This window comes from Dicentrarchus labrax, unplaced genomic scaffold (genome assembly GCF_905237075.1).
Source record: "Dicentrarchus labrax unplaced genomic scaffold, dlabrax2021, whole genome shotgun sequence".
NCBI classification, from domain to species: domain Eukaryota; kingdom Metazoa; phylum Chordata; class Actinopteri; family Moronidae; genus Dicentrarchus; species Dicentrarchus labrax.
In genome coordinates this window covers 10,903,337-10,922,672 of record NW_026136707.1, presented here as the reverse complement: position 1 = coordinate 10,922,672, position 19,336 = coordinate 10,903,337, and the positions used below count along the sequence as shown (strand labels likewise).

At 43.5% G+C, this 19,336-nt stretch overlaps 1 protein-coding gene across 1 annotated transcript; it reads left to right on the top strand.

The window, feature by feature from the left end:
* Window positions 1–964: 964 nt before the first annotated feature.
* Window positions 965–18,721, top strand: LOC127367224 (potassium/sodium hyperpolarization-activated cyclic nucleotide-gated channel 2-like). The gene is made up of 9 exons (XM_051406904.1): window positions 965–3,205; window positions 8,429–8,635; window positions 10,767–10,980; window positions 11,261–11,422; window positions 12,387–12,605; window positions 13,698–13,844; window positions 13,958–14,198; window positions 14,342–14,506; window positions 14,886–18,721. The coding sequence occupies exons 1-9, from the start codon at window positions 2,508–2,510 to the stop codon at window positions 17,285–17,287; spliced, it is 4,455 nt and encodes a 1,484-aa protein (XP_051262864.1). The 5' UTR covers window positions 965–2,507; the 3' UTR covers window positions 17,288–18,721.
* Window positions 18,722–19,336: the final 615 nt, after the last annotated feature.

Here is a 19,336-nt window from a genome sequence, read left to right as displayed (position 1 = left end):
ATCTTTCTCCTGCAGACTTTCTCCTTCCTCCCTTAGATTACCTTTTCTCTTTCTGTCCATAATACCCATATAGTGAGCTTATTGAGCATGTTGGTCACGGGTGTTTAAAACAATTTATCTTTCCAAACGCACAGAGACGACCAATTTAAAGCACTTAGAGAATTAAGATCCTTAATAAAGTAAAGATAACAATGGCACACTGTGAAAATACTCTGTTACTAGTAAAAGTCCTTCTTTCAAAACCTGACTTTACAGTTAAGGTAAAAGTAAATATATAAATATTATAGCAAATAGCTAAATGTACTTATCAAAAGTAAAAGTAGCCATTATCTGGTCCCTGTCAGTGTTATATATAATGTTTTTGGATCAATATTACTGCTTAATGTGTATGTTGCATTGTGCTTATTTATAGTTTAATCTACAGCAATGCAACATATTCTATAAAATCAATGTATGTAACTGTAACTGTAACTGTTTTCAGCATTTTCCCAGTAATCCAAAGAGAGTTTTATTCTCTCAACCCATAAAGAAACACTTAATCCTTCAGTGTATCTGACCAAAAAATCTAATTCAAAATCATCACATTTAGACATACATAGTTTTTACTAGACAGGAAGGGCGTGTAAATAGTAATCTGCAAAGAAATATTCACTACTTGAGTAAACATACTTAGTTACTTTCCATGACTGTTATTTTATTCATTTTCAGCTCTCAACAGGTCACACATTACTAATTATGTATTTACAGAAAACTAGCCTGACATTTGTTGTCTTTGTAAAATAATTATTATATATCACCTCAGGGTAAAATAAAATGATCACTTATGAACCAGACATTTTTCTCTGTGACTTGTCACCGTTGTTACATGGACTCGCTCTTTTTCCGAGATTTTTTTTCCCGAGGTTTCATCATCACTCTCTCCATCACGCGCTGCCTCGCTGTATTGGTGAGAGAGGATGACGCGCGACCTGTACCTGCGAGGGATTGCGTGCGTCTTGCGCCGGCCGGGCATGCGGCCTTCGGGGACGGATGATGGGGATGCGGATGCCATGGCAACAGGCCGATTAGATCCAGACCTTTATATGCACATTTATTTATTTAATATTTCATTTGCATGCGCTGCGCGCTACCGTGGACGTGCCGGCTCGACCTCTGAGTGTTGAGTCAGAGTGAGAAGTGAATTTTCAGCTTTCAACTGGACTCAATCGGCTCTGAACTGTATATGAATGAGCAGCCGCCTTCAACGCTCAACAAGTTGTTTTATTTTTAAGGAGGCTTTTGAATTCATCAGAGCGCACCGTTTCATCTTGGAGGAGCGTATTCTTTAAAATATAGAGCCTGTTCGGAGAGGGGAGAGGACACCGCCGTATCCCTGTAGTCTGGACACAATGTCATTGAAAGTCGGCAGAAGTGGGAATAGATAGCAGCGGCTGCTGATGAGAGAACACACGATTTCAGGCGTCAGACTCTGAACACCTGACCAACTTAATCCCGACATCAGTTTAACAAACCAGCCCTGTTGTAGACTGGGGTTTCTCTCCTCTGGCTGTCTGAGCGCTTGAATCACGGGCAGGCAACATTTCGGCGCGCCTTCCATCATGATGAGCGCTTTACCCGCTCGGATACTGACAATGACAACGTGCCGCCGATTACGGGAATAAATGGGATAGATTTGGGGTAAATTGCCTTGTTTCTGCCGTCTTGTGTGTCCCTGTCGTTGTGTTTTTTGTGTGCGTGTTTCTGGTGCGAGTCAGAATGATTCAGTGCGCCTCGGAGTGTGAGCGCCTGTGTGTGCCTATTATGTGCGTCCCTTATGTCCATTAACAACCAATCCCTCCTGACAGAGGATCAACTGTCCTTGTCATTCATCCGCGGATGAATGTTCCCCACCTTACCGCTCCAATCATCTCGTAGGCTATATAATGATATATGCAGGAAATAGCCAAATTGGGTGAGCAGCCTGGACATATAGGCTTCACAGACAAGACACCGACGGCCAATGAGTGGCGAGCTCCGTTATCTACAAAAGACCGGGAATCCGGTGCCAACATGACCGGCGTCGGAGCGTTGAGGGCGGCTGTGGAGAGGAGAGGGAGGGCCTCGGGGGGAGAGCGACGTTTCAAGGACGAGGAAGGAGGAATGATACAGAAACATCTGTAAGGACAAAAGAGACTCTTTAAGACAAGAGCAAAAGTGAAGCTGCTGGCGTCACACCGGCAGGCTGAGAGATTTAATGTCTGGATGGGGCTTTTTCCAAGGGCACTGAGGTAAGCATGGCCACATCGGCGGAGAGAGGGCGGAGGTGTGAGCTGTCGGCTCCAGGAGAATGACTAGGGATACAGAGACCACTTTTCTTTAGCTTCTTTAATTTAACATTCAGATTGACATTGACAGTCTCACCTATGTACTCCAGACAGGTCAATCACACTAAACAATAGTTTTCTTGAAGAGGTGGGAGTTACAGGTTATATTCACCCTCCCCTCACCCTCCTCCTCCCTGAGCTGGGATGGATGGAGTGGCTGGAGGTGTGGGTACCCCCAGCAGCGGCGGGGGGTCTGGGGGCGATAGCCTCCCCAGACGTAATGGAGGGGACTCGAAGAGGCGCAGTAAGGGCAGCCTGCCCTCCCCAGGCTACAGGCTGTCCCAGGCCTCACTAGAAGGGGAAAGGGGCTCCTTCGGGGGAGACAGCACTTCATTAGGTGGACGCGGCCGTCGCCTCTCCATCATGAGCTCCTCCACCAGAGATGGCCTTCCCTTCCGCACAGCAGGCACCCCAACCACCCCAGTGCCCCTGCCACCTCCACCACCCGCCTCCTCTGCCACAGCCCATCCTCCACCACGCTCAGTGGGCTTTGCCTCGTCCCGAGCTGCCCTAGCCTCCACCTCCTCCACTGGGACTGGAGTGATGGTGGTGGCCACCGGCCTAGAGACCACCACCACCACGACCTGCAACACCACTGCAGCAGGGACCCCTGATATGATGGGTCAGATCGGATTGGGTGGCTTTGGCATGGGGCTGGACGGAGAGGACTACAGCACCTCCAACCAGAGCACCTTCATCCAGAGACAGTTTGGAGCCATGCTTCAGCCGGGGGTCAACAAGTTCAGCCTGCGCATGTTTGGATCCCACAAAGCTGTGGCACTGGAGCAGGAAAGACTGAAATCAGCAGGGGCGTGGATCATACATCCCTACAGTGACTTTAGGTATGCAGTCATACTCACACACACAACTAGCCTCCACAGCATGCATCTAGTTACACTGATGTCGGCTTGCAAAATAAATGTCACTTGTAGCACATAAAAATAATGTTCTTTCACTAGAAATAAGGATCAAAGCAAGCTGGAATTGTGCTCACTTTAGGGAGCATACTTGAAGCATAATAATGGACACTTAAGTAAAGAGAGGAACAGGGAAAGAGAAACAGATCATACATTCAGCAGCCGCTTCAGTTGTTAACAGGGAGAAAGAGGAGGACAACTGGGAGGAGAGACACATGCAAGAGGCTAAATATATATATCTGGGGACACACCAGAAGTGTATAGGAAGTGATGTGAGGGTTAGAGTGGATTCAATGGAAGTCTCTGGAGGAAACAGGCTATAGTGGCAGAGGATGTATAAAAGGTTGAAAGACAGAATGATAAGAGGGGAGTGGATGAAAAGTCTCTGGAGGCTCGATGAAGCCAGAGGGAGATGTGTTTATGGAAAGGGCAGTGTGTAGGTGACAAGGACTCCAGGATAGACACCATGCAGCGATAGTAGGTGTCCATTTGTGAAACAGTGAGAGGATAAATACTAGACTCATTGTAACCTGCTTTTTGCATAAGAAATAGTTTTCACAATTAGAGGGAGACAGAGGTGAACAAATAAAAATTAGGAGGATAAATTTAGCAAAGAGGCGTTCAGATGCCAATCAGGGAGCAGTGAGAGATGCTTACCATGTCAATTAGTTAAAATGTTAAGTATGTGAACAGTGGATGAACCCGGCACAGCACTCCCTATTGGTGACTCCATGCAAGGATTTATTAGAATCATTATGTTTTGAGGCTGTTCATGTTTGGTTTTCCTTGAATGAAAGACGAACAGAGTAAACGTTCCACTGGTTTTTTGAATGGAGGTGAGTACGTGAGGGGAAATTTTGTGAATGCCTGCCCTTGTGCCTTATACACACACGGCCAAATTGCATGCGCCCTCAAATACTTCTTTTAATATGTCATATTATTTTACAACTGACATGTCAAAAATCATTGGACGTGGTTTGTTAGAGGCTTTGCATGAACACACTCCTAAAAAATGCAGGTGGACAGAAGAGGGAGGGACCGCATCTGTAATCTCCAGACAGACTGCAGCAACAATGGATGACTTGATCCCCAAGGCTCCTGGCCCACTTTTGTCTCATCACCCACACACACACACACATACACACACACACACGCCGGGTCGTTTTGTATTGTCTGTCAATTTGATGATCACTCACAAGTGCTGCTTATGAGTCTGCACACAGGAGATACGGTGAATGAGGTCAGTGAGGGGTGGAGGGAAGGATGGATGAAGGGGTGTGGATGTATGAACGGCCCGTTGAATCTTAGTCCCGCCTGCGCTTTATGGATATACATGCGAGATATCTAATGATGGTAATAGTCCTAATTATCCAGTCAGAGAATCACAATTGAATTTTGATCAATTATGTATGACATCCTTAAATTATGCAAGTTGAGTATGCATTATACATAATTCAGTCATCTAACTTTTCAGTTAAGTACCTGTAGTCTGGAGCGATGTCTGAGCAGGAACTTTCTGAGGCCAGAGCGAGAGAGAAAAAAGACAATCAGATTACTTCTAAAGCCCCATTTATGTGTTTTTTCCCTGGTGACCTTGAGCACAAAGGTCTGTGTGTATACTTGCAGTAATATGTATTCTTGTGTGTGTGGTCTGCCTTTATTGAGTCTGCTGATAAGCTCTCCCACCCTTCACCTCATTAAGAAAAGAAGTGTTGCTGCTGCACCTATAAGAATACATAATGAGAACACTTGAAAACAGAAAAACAGGCAGTTTGACTGTCAACACAGATGAGTCGTGTTGAAACAGGGTAGGTGGCGTTACACATATAGTAGCAGAGATTTATTATATAATAGCTGGTTTGCTGTTGTGCTTGTTTGTTTGTATGTCTGTCAAGATGATGGGTGGAAACTTGCTCAGAACTGACATCTGGCCAACCGTGAACAGGGAACCAATCAGAGGCCGCTCAAGAGACATTTGGCCTCAATTACAGTAGAATTAGTGTTTGGTTTGACAGCTGAGCAGGTAGATGCAGGTCAGTTCTCCTCCAGCACCTGCTCATGTTCAAAATGGCATTCTGATGAGGCCATGGAGAAAAGCTTTGATTGCATTTGCAATTCCTATTTGCGCATATGAGAGAGGCTGTGTGTGTGCGTAGATGTATACCTGCATGCACCACACACAATACATGACCCAGTGTGGCTTCAGTCCACAATTGAGAGATCAGAAATCAGGCCTTGTCTGGTTTTTATCCCGACATGGCAAACCTTCACATCGTTCTTGGTTTGGATCTGACGTACTCTCTTGTCTGTTTTATTGTTCTCATTTGTTTGAGCTCAAACCAGCTGCCACATCTCAGTGACTACAGCAAAATCTAGTACAGGGAGACTGATTGATGCGCAGTGACATGCTCAATGTCATCTATTACGTTACTCAGCAAGCTAAAATGTTACTGCTGCATGCTGCTGAGGTTAGATTAACGCTCATTTAAATCTATGCAAGCTATCTGAGAGGAGAGCATTGCAACAGTGCACCTCACTGTCTGTGTGCGTATGTGGTAATAGACTGAGATGTACTATATAGAGTAGGGCAGTGGAGGTAAGTACTCAGAGCCTTTATTTAAATAAAAGTAGAACAATGTAAAAATACTCCATCAAGTAGTTAAGTAGTTTAGATCAGCAGATGTTTAATGGGGAAGAAAATAAGAAAATATTTATTTCTGCTACAGTATAATATTAAGTAGTAATAAGGTTGTTTCTTTACTGTTGCGGTAAAATAAATGTGGTGAAACTAAGTGGAGTAGAATTATAAAGTAGCATGAAATTAAAGTACCTCAAAAACTACATAAAGCCCCAATGAGGAACTTTCATTTTGTGTTGATTCTGTGGTTGTATCTCCACCTCCTCACTGATTTAAAGGAGAATCGGACAGAATCCAACCGCAGGTATTAAGAATAACTACATAGAAATAGGCAATACTCTCGCTGATGGTCTTGTTTGTTTATGTAGGTCACTGAGACTGAGACAGTTAAAAACTCCTTGTACTTTCCACCATTATAATACATATTACATATAGTATTATTTTTTTCATTAATCTGCCTATTATTTTATACATTAATCAAATAATCAGTTTAATCAGTAGTGTAAATTCCAGCTTATACATTCAAATGATTTGTTTTGTCTGAGCAACAATATAAAACTCAAAGATATCCAGTTTAATATCATATGAGTCTAAGGAAACTAGAAAAAAAGCAAGCTATAGAGAAGTCATTTTCAGGCTTTCTAAAAACTAATTTAAAGTGATTCACTGATCATCAAAATTGACAAATTTCTTCTAATTACTTAGGAGACTAATTGTTTCAACTCTGGTACAACACATAATAGCAAAAGCAAAAGTTAATGCATCATTATAATAGATATTCTAAACTCCATCAGAACATGAAGTACCACTGTAAAGTACCAGATTTTTGATAATATTTTGTGTACCGACTGACAGCCTCAGTGTAATATGATGTGATTTACAGAACTGTTTCCTATAATCAGAGTTAACAAAGTGTGTCCTCGAGGTCAGGAATAAATCTCCAGTCCAGTCACAACAGTTACAGAGTCGCTGTGTTGCTGTAAATAATCTCCGTATTTACTGCCAGTGATTATGAAGTGAAGTGACAAAGTCAGGGAGAAATGTGTGTAGCAGAGTGATGACTCATACTTAATCTTCATCAGTCTAGCAGTAGCATCACACCATGAGGTTGTGTTACTAAATTAGCGCTCAATAGCAATCGACCACAGAGCTTTCAGTGTACTTTCTTGCGGAAAGAGAGAATGTGAGTGTGTGTAGAAAGAGAGAGGGAGGATGCAAGAAGAGGCGGGTCACTGATATTGGTTAAGGTGATGGATGATGGGATTAGGAGGATGAAGACAGAAAGATGACAGGAATCATCTCCAGATGATTACATCGCCTCTTCTGTCATACTTTAATCACTTGCGGCATCCAAATGATATGACTGATTCCCCCATAATTTTATGAGAGGACTACGTCATCCAGTAATACCCTCCAGCATGAAATACAGATTACTGATCATTTGCCTCCCTCTCTGTCTGTCTGTCTGTCTGTCTGTCTGTCTGTCTGAGTTCTGCTTTGCTTCATGGAGAGATAAAGGATGTAACTACATGTTGCCATGGCATTTGCAATGGATGTAACTGTCTTAAGGGAAACATTCATATGTCCCACTGCTGGACTTTAGGCTACAATGAAGAATTTGCACTTATTCTCGTCCTGGATGATCCCCAAGTTATTGTACTCACCGTCTAACTCAGGGGAATGTAACAAAGGGGAGACTATATATAGGAATGATTTAACAGAAGAATATATATATATATATATGAGGAAATGAAATATAAAAATGATTAACTGAAAGTAAAGATGGTGTCAGTGAAAGGGGACGAGAGAGACTAGCAACTAAAATCGTGCTGGAGAGGCTGTGGGACTGTGAAAGCAAATCATTATCATGTGTTTTGGGAATGTTCTGGGATTTGCAGCTACTGGAAGACAGTCAGGGATAGCATGGAGCGTTGTAAAAAATTACACACATATTTGGAATAATGCTAATTGCCTGTAGGAAATGTCAAGGACCAGCTGCTTTAGAAGACTTGTTTAATTTGATGCAGGACATTTTCAGACTGAAGACAGACATATTTGATAAATAGATTGAGTAAATGTAGAATATAACTTTTTTTTCCCCTGATATCTTTCAGGAGCTGTTTCACCACCACCCACGATTTATTTAGTTTTTTCCAATAGTGAGCAGCTCCTCCATTTTGTTCTTGCATTGGATTCTGGCATTTTGTTGCTGGTCACATTGCTTTTTCAGGGTGACCAGACTACATGCTACTAAAAACCCGGTTAGAACAGATTCAGGACAGACGACAACAAACCAGTATTCAGAATACCGGGACTGAAGCAGCTAAAAGGAACTCACCCCATCATTTAATTCTGTTATTTATGCCTGTGCTTTGCAGTTAAAAAGACCTTTGGGGCAAATATATAAATTTAAGAACATAAGAAAATAAAAGAACAACCATATAGACATATTCACATCAGGACAGAAAACAATAAAACACAGTTGAACAACACTGTCTTTTTCTGTCTAGATTCTACTGGGACCTGTTGATGTTAATGTTGATGATGGGGAACTTAATCATCCTGCCAGTGGGCATCACTTTCTTTAGAGAGGAGAACACTCCCTCGTGGATCATCTTCAACGTGGTCTCGGACACTCTCTTCATGGTCGACTTGGTTCTCAACTTCAGGACCGGCATCATCAAGGAAGACAACACTGAGATACTGCTGGACCCCAGGTCAGTAGGTGCATGTGTGCATTGTGTTTGAGTCTTTTATGTCAAGGGTGGGGACACTGAAGGATCGTGGGAGTTGTTGTCTTCACCACCACTGCCGTTATTGCAGTCAGCTTCTCCCGGTTAGGATTCCTTCAGTGTTCAGTGTTCATAAGGTTTTGGGAGCTGATTTATTCGCACAGGTCTCTTCCTCTCCGAAACAAACAGACTCTGTGAATAAAAATTAAAATTCAGGGTTTCTCCGAAAAACAACATCCCTGACAGCCTTCAAGCAGCCATAAGATCAATAATCCTTCATCCATTTTAAATATATAGTTAACAACGACCAAGATCTAAAAAGTGTATCGTAAAAATGTGGCCTAAAACTGGTTATGACAACAACGCTGATGCATGTGTAAAGGGGATATGGACATGAATTTATTGAAAGGATAGCTCCTTGAGATGCAGCATCTCATCTTCGAGCGGGTCCTAAGGACACAAATACAGAACAAAACACATATAAACAAAGAACAGGATTACATAACAAACATTCAGTGCAAATACACAGATAAAGACAGTTGCTCACCCTTTCCCCACCCTCAGTTGTTAAACAAGAAAAACTGACAAAAAACAAAAGGTTAGAGACAGTGACCTGGATAATAAAATCAGAAGTACTGAAGGTTATTAAGTTAACAAAAATTAAAAACATAAACAAGTTGTTTTCAGATGAGAAAATAAAGATGTCCTGGAACAGCAGAAAGAAATAATGGATCTCAAAGAAAGTGGAAGTATTATTATTTTATTATATTGGGCTGCAACCAGTCAAGTGAATAATAAATAAATAAATCTACATAAAGAGTTGTATACAGTATTAAGTAGCTTGAGATAGGTATCCGTAGTGTTTTGATAGACACCATTGACAGGAGACTGGTGAAACGCACCGGAGTAAAATCACTAATATAACTAACTAATTAAGTGCACAACACAACAAGATATAGAATGTAGTTCTAGTGTTTATGGACATTTTAATGCAGAAATGTTACATATTATATAATTTCACTAACAAAGACCACACCAATGAACGTATGGAATTTAGAAAGGTTTATTGCACATAATGAATAAATATAAACCAATGTGGTGTACTGTAGGAGTGATGAATGGATAGGGAAACCTTTCTAAATTCCATACGTTCATTGGTGTGGTCTTTGTTAGTTAGGTTGAGGGATAAAGGGATGAGGGTTGGGGGACGAAAGGTTAAGGGGTGGAGGGATGAGGGTCGAGGGTTGAGGGATGAAGGGATGAGGGATGAAGCGAAGAAGGGATGAGAGTTCAGGGATGAAGGGTTGAAGGTTGAGGGATGAAGGTTGAGGAATGTAGGGGTATCAGAAGGAAGGATGGGGGATGAACGGATGGAAGATAGGTGGGTTTGTTGGTGGATGGATGAATGGATGGAGGGGTTCAGCGAGATGGTAAGAGGGAACTGAGTCGGTTGTGGGACTCTGAGTGGGGGAGCCGTCTCTTCGTATCTCTTGTAGAGACCCCCAGTGGTTCCTGTATTTGGATTATAGAGACGGGGAAAAAAGGAAAGAAAGGGTTCGAGGGGGAGGGATGTGGAAATTGAGTTGAGGATGGAGTGAACGGATAAGGAGTACCTAAGTACGTTTTGAGCGGAAATGAGATGAGTTCAGGACGTGGTCTTTGTTCCCGAACCTAGTTATAAAAGTTCATTCAACCCTGTATATGAAAAAGGTGAAAATACACACTGCTATGTTATTCTCTTGATAGCATCAATTTAACATGGATGTTCGTCAAAAATATACAGTGTGACCCTCCCGACAGTTTTCTGCCTGTAGGTAGCCCTCTCTCTCAAAAAGGTTGGGAACCACTGGTCCAGAATATCAACACAGCAGCTCTGTCACCATGAATTTAAATTTGCTCTTCTGGCCATCTGCTGGGTGTGTGTTCAAACAATCCATGTCTGACATGTGAAAAGGTGATGTGCAGCCAGTGGCAGAGCTTTGTTCATGTTCCAGTTCTGTTCCTGTTGAATATTGATGAGAATCATTTTCCGCCAGCCAAATGTTGGAATCACTTCCACAAAGCTTGATTGCCAACTTACCAGTGACACTGGTCTTCAATCCTACTTTAACTTAAGGGCGATTCGCCAGAACTACCTGAAGAGCTGGTTCCTCGTGGACTTTGTGTCATCCATCCCAGTGGACTACATCTTCCTGATGGTGGACAGTCTCGACACCGAGGTCTACAGGACAGCCAGGGCACTGCGCATCGTCCGCTTCACCAAAATCCTAAGCCTGCTTCGGCTGCTCCGCTTGTCTAGACTCATCCGCTACATCCACCAGTGGGAGGAGGTGAGAAACAGAGACCAGGAAACAGAGCCTGGAGGGAAAGAGATATTTTTGTGAAAGCAGTAGTTCAAAACTTGTTTAATATGTAAGGCATGACTCATCACAATTTTTTTTAGGGTCTAATCCAACCCATTTTTAACACCATGCCGATGAGCTGGAAAAAAAGGCCTATTTATATTTCATTTTGAACAATTCTGAAATAAAATCCTCATAAAAAGGTCAACTGCCGACTCCACCCATTATTTATTACCCACTTGCATCCATATTTTCTGCTCCTCCTCAGATCTTCCATATGACCTATGACCTTGCCAGTGCCATGGTAAGGATAGTTAACCTGATCGGTATGATGCTGTTGCTGTGCCACTGGGATGGCTGTCTGCAGTTCCTGGTCCCCATGCTGCAGGATTTCCCTCCTGACTGCTGGGTTTCCAAAAACCTGATGGTGGTGAGTCTCTAACCATCAGCATGTGTTATTTTCAAATATGTTACAGTGAATGATTTTATTGTGCAGAGAACAAAAAAAGAACATGTCATTCAGTTTGAGTTGAATGAAACACACAAAGGACTATCTCAGCTTGTTTGAACAGTGTGCACAATATTTACTTCAGATGAATGCAAATCAGAGATCCAGAGAGGCTCGGTTTTGGTATCTGTGTGTGTGCAGAGTGAGGGTGTTTATGAGATCTGACATTGTTTGCTCCCTATCTGTGTTAATTGGCTCATGCCGCGACATGTCCAGTCGGAATAAGATTGACTAGCATCATCAAAAAAAATAAAAAGCATTTCCAATTAAAAACCTCAACAGAGATCAGGTGGAGCAGTCGAAAGCCTAGGGACCTGCAAGAGATTTCGTCACGTGCACGCAGGCATACGGACGTGGACGCAAATGAATGCACACAGATACACAGCTGTATGAATAGCTGACTCATGTCTCAGTGGTTGCCTGGGTGACTGTTGCTAAGGAGGCGGATGCTGGGATTTTCCCCAGAGAAAGTCCCCTCATCCGTTAGACCATTAATATCTTAGTATAATTGGACTCACACACAAAACCTAAAACAGAAGGGCCCCCCACACACACACACACACACACTAACATAGTGTGTTTTTTTATTTGTAGTCGAAATGTATTGAATAATGCATGTTGTGATTTGGTTGTCTGTGTGGTTTTAAAGGTTCTGGAGCCGCTCTGTTTTGAAGCAGAGTGGGTTTTGACACTTAAATTGCTCTGCTGTTATAAGTTATGATCTTAGCTGTATGTTCTTTAGTGGTGTGGCTGAGTGCCTCTGAGGGGAAAAAGCTCCTGTGACCTGACTAAAATAAGAACAGTTCAATATTGCAGCGCCTTTTAATTACTCTTGAAGCTTCCCTTACTCCTCCTGTCACCCTTTCTGTCTGTCTCCCACTCACAGAATGACACATGGGGTATTCAGTACTCCTATGCTCTATTCAAAGCCATGAGCCACATGTTGTGTATCGGGTATGGTGCCCAGGCTCCAGAAGGGATGACTGATGTGTGGCTCACCATGCTCAGTATGATCGTAGGTGCCACCTGCTACGCCATGTTCATCGGCCACGCCACAGCTCTCATCCAGTCATTGGACTCCTCGCGACGACAGTACCAGGAAAAGGTGACACATGATGCTCATCCATCTGTTAAGGCGTCCATCTCTCCCGCTATACTTTTTATAGTTTAGCCATTAAACTTATTCAATCAATTTCTGTCTTGGGCTGCAACTTACTTTTAGTCTATAAAAGGTCAGTAAAAAATGCTCTCACAACTTCCCAGAGCCCATGGAGACCTTTAAATGGAGATTTTTAAATGTCTTGTTTTGTCTGGCCAATCATATTAACATATTATAAATAATAATATTTCTGAAGCTAAAACCAGTGAAGGTTTGGCATTTTGGCTTTATAAATGACAAAAACACATTTCTCCTACCTTGATATATTTCTTTTTTCCTGACCTCTCTCAAATTATTCCTTTTTCTTGTGAAATACTGGATTTATTTCCACTAACAGTTTGAGATGGGGAAATCATTTTATTCAAACTGTTTGCAACCTACTATTGCAGATAGTGCCCTCACTGTCATTTTGTTTTTGAATGTCCTAATTCTGAGTGTAAAACATATTCACATTTATATTCATGTACTAGGAGTACACAATTTTTAAAAATATTATCAAAATCCCAATATGGCCAAGTGTAATATGCAAATCGCAATACCTGTAATGTTTTGATAAAGGTAAAATGTGTAACAGATGATGATGATGTTCCCATCATCATGATTTTAATTGGGTTTTTTTTTGTGAAAATTCAATTTGTGATTCAAAAATGATAAATTCCACATAATCATGAATTGCAATCACAATATCTGTCAAAATAATTGTAAAAAAAAAATACTATATTCAGTAGTTCTCTCAACAATTCCCATAATGAAAGGAAAAAATTGTGTCCATTTACAGCGTTGCAACATCAGCCAGTGATGATGCAAAATGATTCAAACACAAGTTTCTAAAATCTTAATATATATAGGCCTATATATTGAGTGTCTGCTATATATGGAGTAGTGAATGAGGGAGTGATTTCAGGTGCATGGGTCACACAGAGAAGTTGCTTTATTTTAAGCAGAGGCCTTATCAATATTAATTATGTTCTTTTCTTTTAAAGTGAATGTTTTGAAGACCCCTGACCAGTGTATGTGTGTGCTTGTGTGTTATTGCAGTACAAGCAGGTGGAGCAGTACATGTCGTTCCATAAGCTTCCTGCAGATGTTCGGCAAAAGATCCACGAGTACTATGAGCACCGCTTCCAGGGTAAAATGTTTGATGAGGAGAACATCCTGGGAGAACTCAGCGAGCCACTCAAAGAGGTAATAAACACCCAAACACCACGCCTACAATTAAAAAAACACAAATGTTCAGTCCTCTAGCAAATCTGTCTTCCTTCACTTCTCTCCTTGTCTCTTCATTTCTCTTTGTCTAGGAGATAGTGAGCTTCAACTGTCGCAGCCTGGTGGCTAACATGCCACTGTTTGCCAATGCTGATCCCAACTTTGTGACTGCTGTGCTGATCAAGCTCCGCTTTGAGGTGTTTCAGCCTTCAGACTTCATCATCCGTGAAGGCACAGTTGGGCGGAAGATGTACTTCATCCAGCATGGACGAGTCAGTGTGCTGACCCGTGGTAACAAGGAAACCAAGCTAAGCGATGGGTCTTACTTTGGAGGTGAGAACATGCAGAGTTGTGTACAAAGGTATGGGGAAAGAAAGTACTTACATGTTTGTGCACAAGTAGGGTTAATTAATCTCACTGCCTATTGTCTCTTTCCTCTTTTCTCCTGCTTCCATTGTCTCTCCTCCCACATTCAGAGATCTGTTTGTTGACTCGTGGACGGCGGACAGCCAGTGTCCGTGCAGATACATATTGTCGTCTGTACTCTCTCAGTGTGGACAGCTTTAACGAGGTGCTGGAGGAACACCCGATGATGCGGCGTGCATTTGAAACTGTTGCTGTTGACCGACTGGACCGTATCGGTAAAGTGTAGATCTTCTGATTGAATACATTTCACCATCTTATTTATGCAATGCTTTGCTATTTTCCATCCAGCTTTTAATTCTCCAATGACCTTGCCAAATATTCGTAGCATCAAATTCTTCTAAATTTCTCAGGCACTTTGTCCTTAGCTGAAAGGTCAGAACTCATCTGCGAAAACAAGTAAAAGCTGAAATAATAAAGGATGAGCAGTGTTCTCAGTAAAGAACAGAAAAACCTTGAGGCTAAAACCTCAGATGTCTGCTATGTGTTGAGCAGACAACTTAGCCTTCCACAAAGTACAGGTTTTTTACTCATTTACGCCTTTCCTTTCTGGTATTTAATATCTCAGATTTTGTCGCTTTATATTTTCCTCTACAGGCAGGAAAAACTCCATGCTCCTGCGTAAGTCATCCCAGGGTGGTTCTCTGGGGGGCAGTATGGGTCGTGGTGGAGGTCGGGGTGGAGGTCCAGGAGCCGGAGGAGGCTTGGCAGCAGGCAGTCTGGGTTCCTGTGACAGCATGCTGGTGCAGCAGATTGTCAAACACGACAGCATGCCGGCCATGCAAGAAGCCATTGCAGCTGCTGCTGCAGGAAGAGGCGGAGTCATGGGAGGAAGTGGCACAGTGTCTCCTCGGCCACGCCCGGTCATCTGGGCACCACTGGTCCATGCCCCCCTGCAAACTGCAGCTGCCACCAGTAATGTAGCCATCGCCCTCATGCACCAGCAGCAGCAACAACAGCAGCAGCTCCAGCACTTGCAGCAGCATGCACTTGGTGGTACTTTCTTCCTGCCCTCCCCTCTTGTCTCTCCCTCTCCCTCCTCCTCTTTCCCTCTGTCTCCTCCTCGTGCTCCTGTGTTACAGCCCCTCCGCCCCTCTGTGAGCTCACTCATCGGAATGATGACGATGGGAGGGATGGGTGGTTTGTCCCCAAGAGGTTTTCCTGCCTCTCCCTCAACCATGGGCCCTCCTGGTGGGGTGACATCACCCCCTATTGCTAAAACTCCGCCCACACAAGCCTCCTCTGTCCCGACTTCCATCCAACAAGGAAGGACTCTTCATTACAGCCTCCGCCTCCAGGCTGATCATCCCTCTGTGATTGCTGGATCACTTGTAACCCCAACTCCACCCCTCCACAAGGTCGCTACCACCAACCCCCCTGCTGCTTCTGGTGCCCCGTTAGATGGCAACACTTCTGTCACGGGCCAGCAGGGAGCAAAAGAAGCTTTGTTACGTCACGGAGGAAGCAGCTCTCAGTGTCTCCCAGCGCTGGGCAGACTCACCCAGGAGGCCAGGCTGCTGTCGGCCTCACAACCCACTCTGCCTCACCGCTCCTGGGCTGGAGTGCAGCCACACCCGCCTCTCCACCGCAAGGCCTCTGGTGGCAATTTGCTGCCGGCTCCTTTCTTGGCAGGGCAGTTAGCCAGGGGAAGCAGTGCGGGCATGCTGACCTCTAACGTTCCAGTACAGTTGGTGACAAATATACCGTTTAATGTGCAAACACAAGTACAGGCCACAGTTCCTATTCAGCCCACAGCCACATACACACAGTCTGTACCCACACCTACAGCTGCACACATGCCTTCTGTAGCTTCTTTGCCATCTTCCTCCCCTCCAAAGCTGACTCCGCTTTCCTCTGCCACCCCTTCACCTGTACCCACCCCCTCATCTCCTACACCTATACTCTCCCAGCCACCACGTCCTAAACCAATCCCAATGACCGCCTCTCGTTCCTTCTCTCCTCCTCCTCCTTGCTCCACCCCTCCTTCAGCGGGAACACACCCGCTGTCGCTCTCATCAACTCCTCGTCCCAAACCGCTCCATACACCCTCTCCCCGCTCATCATCTCCCTCTCCCTCCTCCACACCGCCTCCATCTTCTGTTTCTGCCCCTGTTCCCCTACCTCAAACTTATGGGCACAAGTCATCTCTCACCTCCTCTTCTCCCCCTTCCTCCTTGGTAACCTCTTTACCACCGCATCCCCAGAGCCCCCGAGCCAAGGCATCCAACACACCTCCCTCTGCCTCTCCACTGTCTGGCCCCAGTCCTGCACCAACCTCAATCCCCTCTACAATACCGACTCCCACTCAGACTACCCGCACCCGCACTTCTACCCCCTCCCAAACGCCTGCACTTACACCTGTTACTCCTACTCAGACCTTTACTCCTTCACCTTCCCCCTCTCCCATCCCTGTTACACCTGTCCCCTCCTGTAGTAAGTCCCAGAGTCCAATGCCTTCTGTCTCCAGCTCAGCCAAAGGCCCTACCTCGAGCCAGATCCCAAAACAGGCCTCACCTCTAACCCCAACTCAAACTGCATCCCCCACCCCAGCTAGCACTAGCTTTACAACTAAAGTAACTTTCTCAGTTCATCCTGTGAAGCAAACCCCTCTTGTTGTAACTCAAAGCCCCACTTCAGGCTCCGGTCATTCCACCAAAACAACCCCATCCTCAACAACGTTGAAGAGCTCCACTAACCCCTCCTCTCTGACTACGACCCCTTCCTCTACCATCACCTCTCCTAGTATCCAGTCTGCCTCTGCTCATCCCCCAAAACAAATGCCATCCACCACAGCTGCCCCTGCCCACTCATCAAAACTCAATACAACCTCTACCCCTGCCCAGACCTCTCAGGCATCCACCACTACACCCACCCAGTCAGCACATGCAGCCACCCCTGCCAACACCACCTCCCCTAAAGTTGGGAAAAAGGACCCTCAGCTGCCACTGGCCAGAAAAGACTCAGAGGGACTAAGACACAAACTGCCCGCCAACATGTAAAAAAGATCAAGAAGAAAATCTTAAAGGACTTGTAGCCGTTACTGATTAGCGGAGCCATGGATATACAGAGTTGTGTCAGAGTTGGCACCAGACGTCCATTGATCTCATGTGGACAGGTACATCTTGTTTGCATTCATTCTAGGATGTGATTGTCTTAGAACATCAGGTGTTCATGTGACTCTCAACCAAGCCACTGATGGAGGATACAGACTCTTTATGGGCCTGTTGAGTTGTAGGTGCAGGCAATGGTTTGAGTAAAAGAAAAACCATCCAAATGTATACATACATATCTGTGTTAGTGTTTGTTGGAGCAAGCAGGGGAGCTGAAGTGGAAACAGTAAAATGGGATGGAAGCAATAGCTGAGAGTCAGAAAAAAAAGGTAGTATATGTGAAAAGTCTCCATTTTCTTGACAATGGAAACAGCAATACATGTGAAACATTGAAGACTCTCCTAATGTGACAGGAAATGACCTTGACAATAATAATAAATGTGACAAAATAATAATCTTCCTGATGTTGGGAAGTAAGTCTACTGTGATGTCAGTTTTAAATGCAGGCAATAGTACAGACACTTCCTGGTTTCCAGCTCCAACCCCCTCTTGCTTCCCATTCTGCACCAAAGTGTAATATTTTCTCATCTGAATAATAATAATTATAAGGATATAGAGTTTAAAAATCACTGTAAAGTCGATACTCATATGAATTTGAATAATTAGGAGCAGTCCACTGGTAGTTTTGTTGTCCCAGGTGTGTGGTGTTTAGTTTTTAAACAAAGACAAAACTTTTTAACCTACATGTTCACTCTGACGACTTCTGTAAATTGTGTTTTTTGTGTGACAAACAATCCTGCTCTGCTCTGCTGTGCTGACTTGATTTTGTTCCGCCCGGCTCCCTGTACTGTGAATACGTGCCTCTCTGTGGGTCTGTTGTACGCTTCCTCGCTCCTCAGCCTCTGAGTCTTTCATCTGTTGTCTGTCTCGCTGCCTTTCATCTGATTTCACAGCTCTGGTCGCTAACTGTTTCTGTGACGCTCACAGACTCTCTCCCTATCTCTCGGTTTGCCCGACACTTTGCTCTCTGCTGCCATCAGCCTCATGTTCAGTTTGCTCCTCCTTCTGTTGCCCTACGACATTGTTTCAGCACCATTTCCAGTGATGTTTGATGTTTTGTGTGGGTAGCAACAAGACATTTCTGTCTTAACCCCTGATACCATGTTGCCTAGACTATATATTAAAGGACCAAATGTTTTATTTTTTATTTATCACAGCTTTAGCTTTTAAACAGGAAAAAAAATAGCTAATTATGCTGTCACAATGAAGATTCTGAGCGTGGTGTGGAAGATAATGATGATTATTGACAACCATGATGGTGACGATGGTGATTATGATGATGGTGTATATCTGGATGTAAGAATAAAGCGGATTTAGATATCATCTTGTTGAGTGTGTTGAGGCATGAGCTCATTTGCGTGCCGTGTATGTGTGTTTCTGTTTCTGTTAATTCAACTCAAACTTGGATGTTGATGACTTTGATCATTTATTTATAAATTGAGTTTCTTTTACTTTAGTTTGAAACTGTTTGATTTCAGAAGCCTTTACATTTTTCTGGAGATTTAACACCATAACTAGCCATCCCCCAAACACCACTATAACCACTAAACAAACTGACAATGTAAATAAATTAAGAAATTTGGGGTTTCTCAACTTATAGTGTCTCTCACTTTCAACAGTTTTCATCAGGACTGTTTCTTCAGTAAAAATGAACTGTTTACAGTCAGGTTTGTTGTTGTAGAGACATTTTGCTGTTGAATCATTTAGATGTAATTTTTCAATGCCGTAACCAGGATTTTAAAAATCAAAGCATTCCCAACCACCTTTAGAAAGTTTTGACCTAAAACCAAAAACATGGTCTTTTAGACTTTTTATGTTTAATCTATTCTCTTAACTGTTCAATTATACTTTACGTGAATGTTATTTTTCCAACATTAATGTACATTAATTGACAGAAAGAAAAATTTGGAGAGAACCACAGAACCACCATAGAGCGGT

Excerpts from the sequence above, each read along its gene's own strand:
- LOC127367224 (XM_051406904.1), top strand. The coding sequence starts at position 2,508 with ATGGATGGAGTGGCTGGAGGTGTGGGTACCCCCAGCAGCGGCGGGGGG. Across the intron at positions 3,206-8,428 it reads CATCCCTACAGTGACTTTAG|ATTCTACTGGGACCTGTTGA; the intron begins GTATGCAGTCAT and ends TTTTCTGTCTAG. Across the intron at positions 13,845-13,957 it reads TCAGCGAGCCACTCAAAGAG|GAGATAGTGAGCTTCAACTG; the intron begins GTAATAAACACC and ends CTCTTTGTCTAG.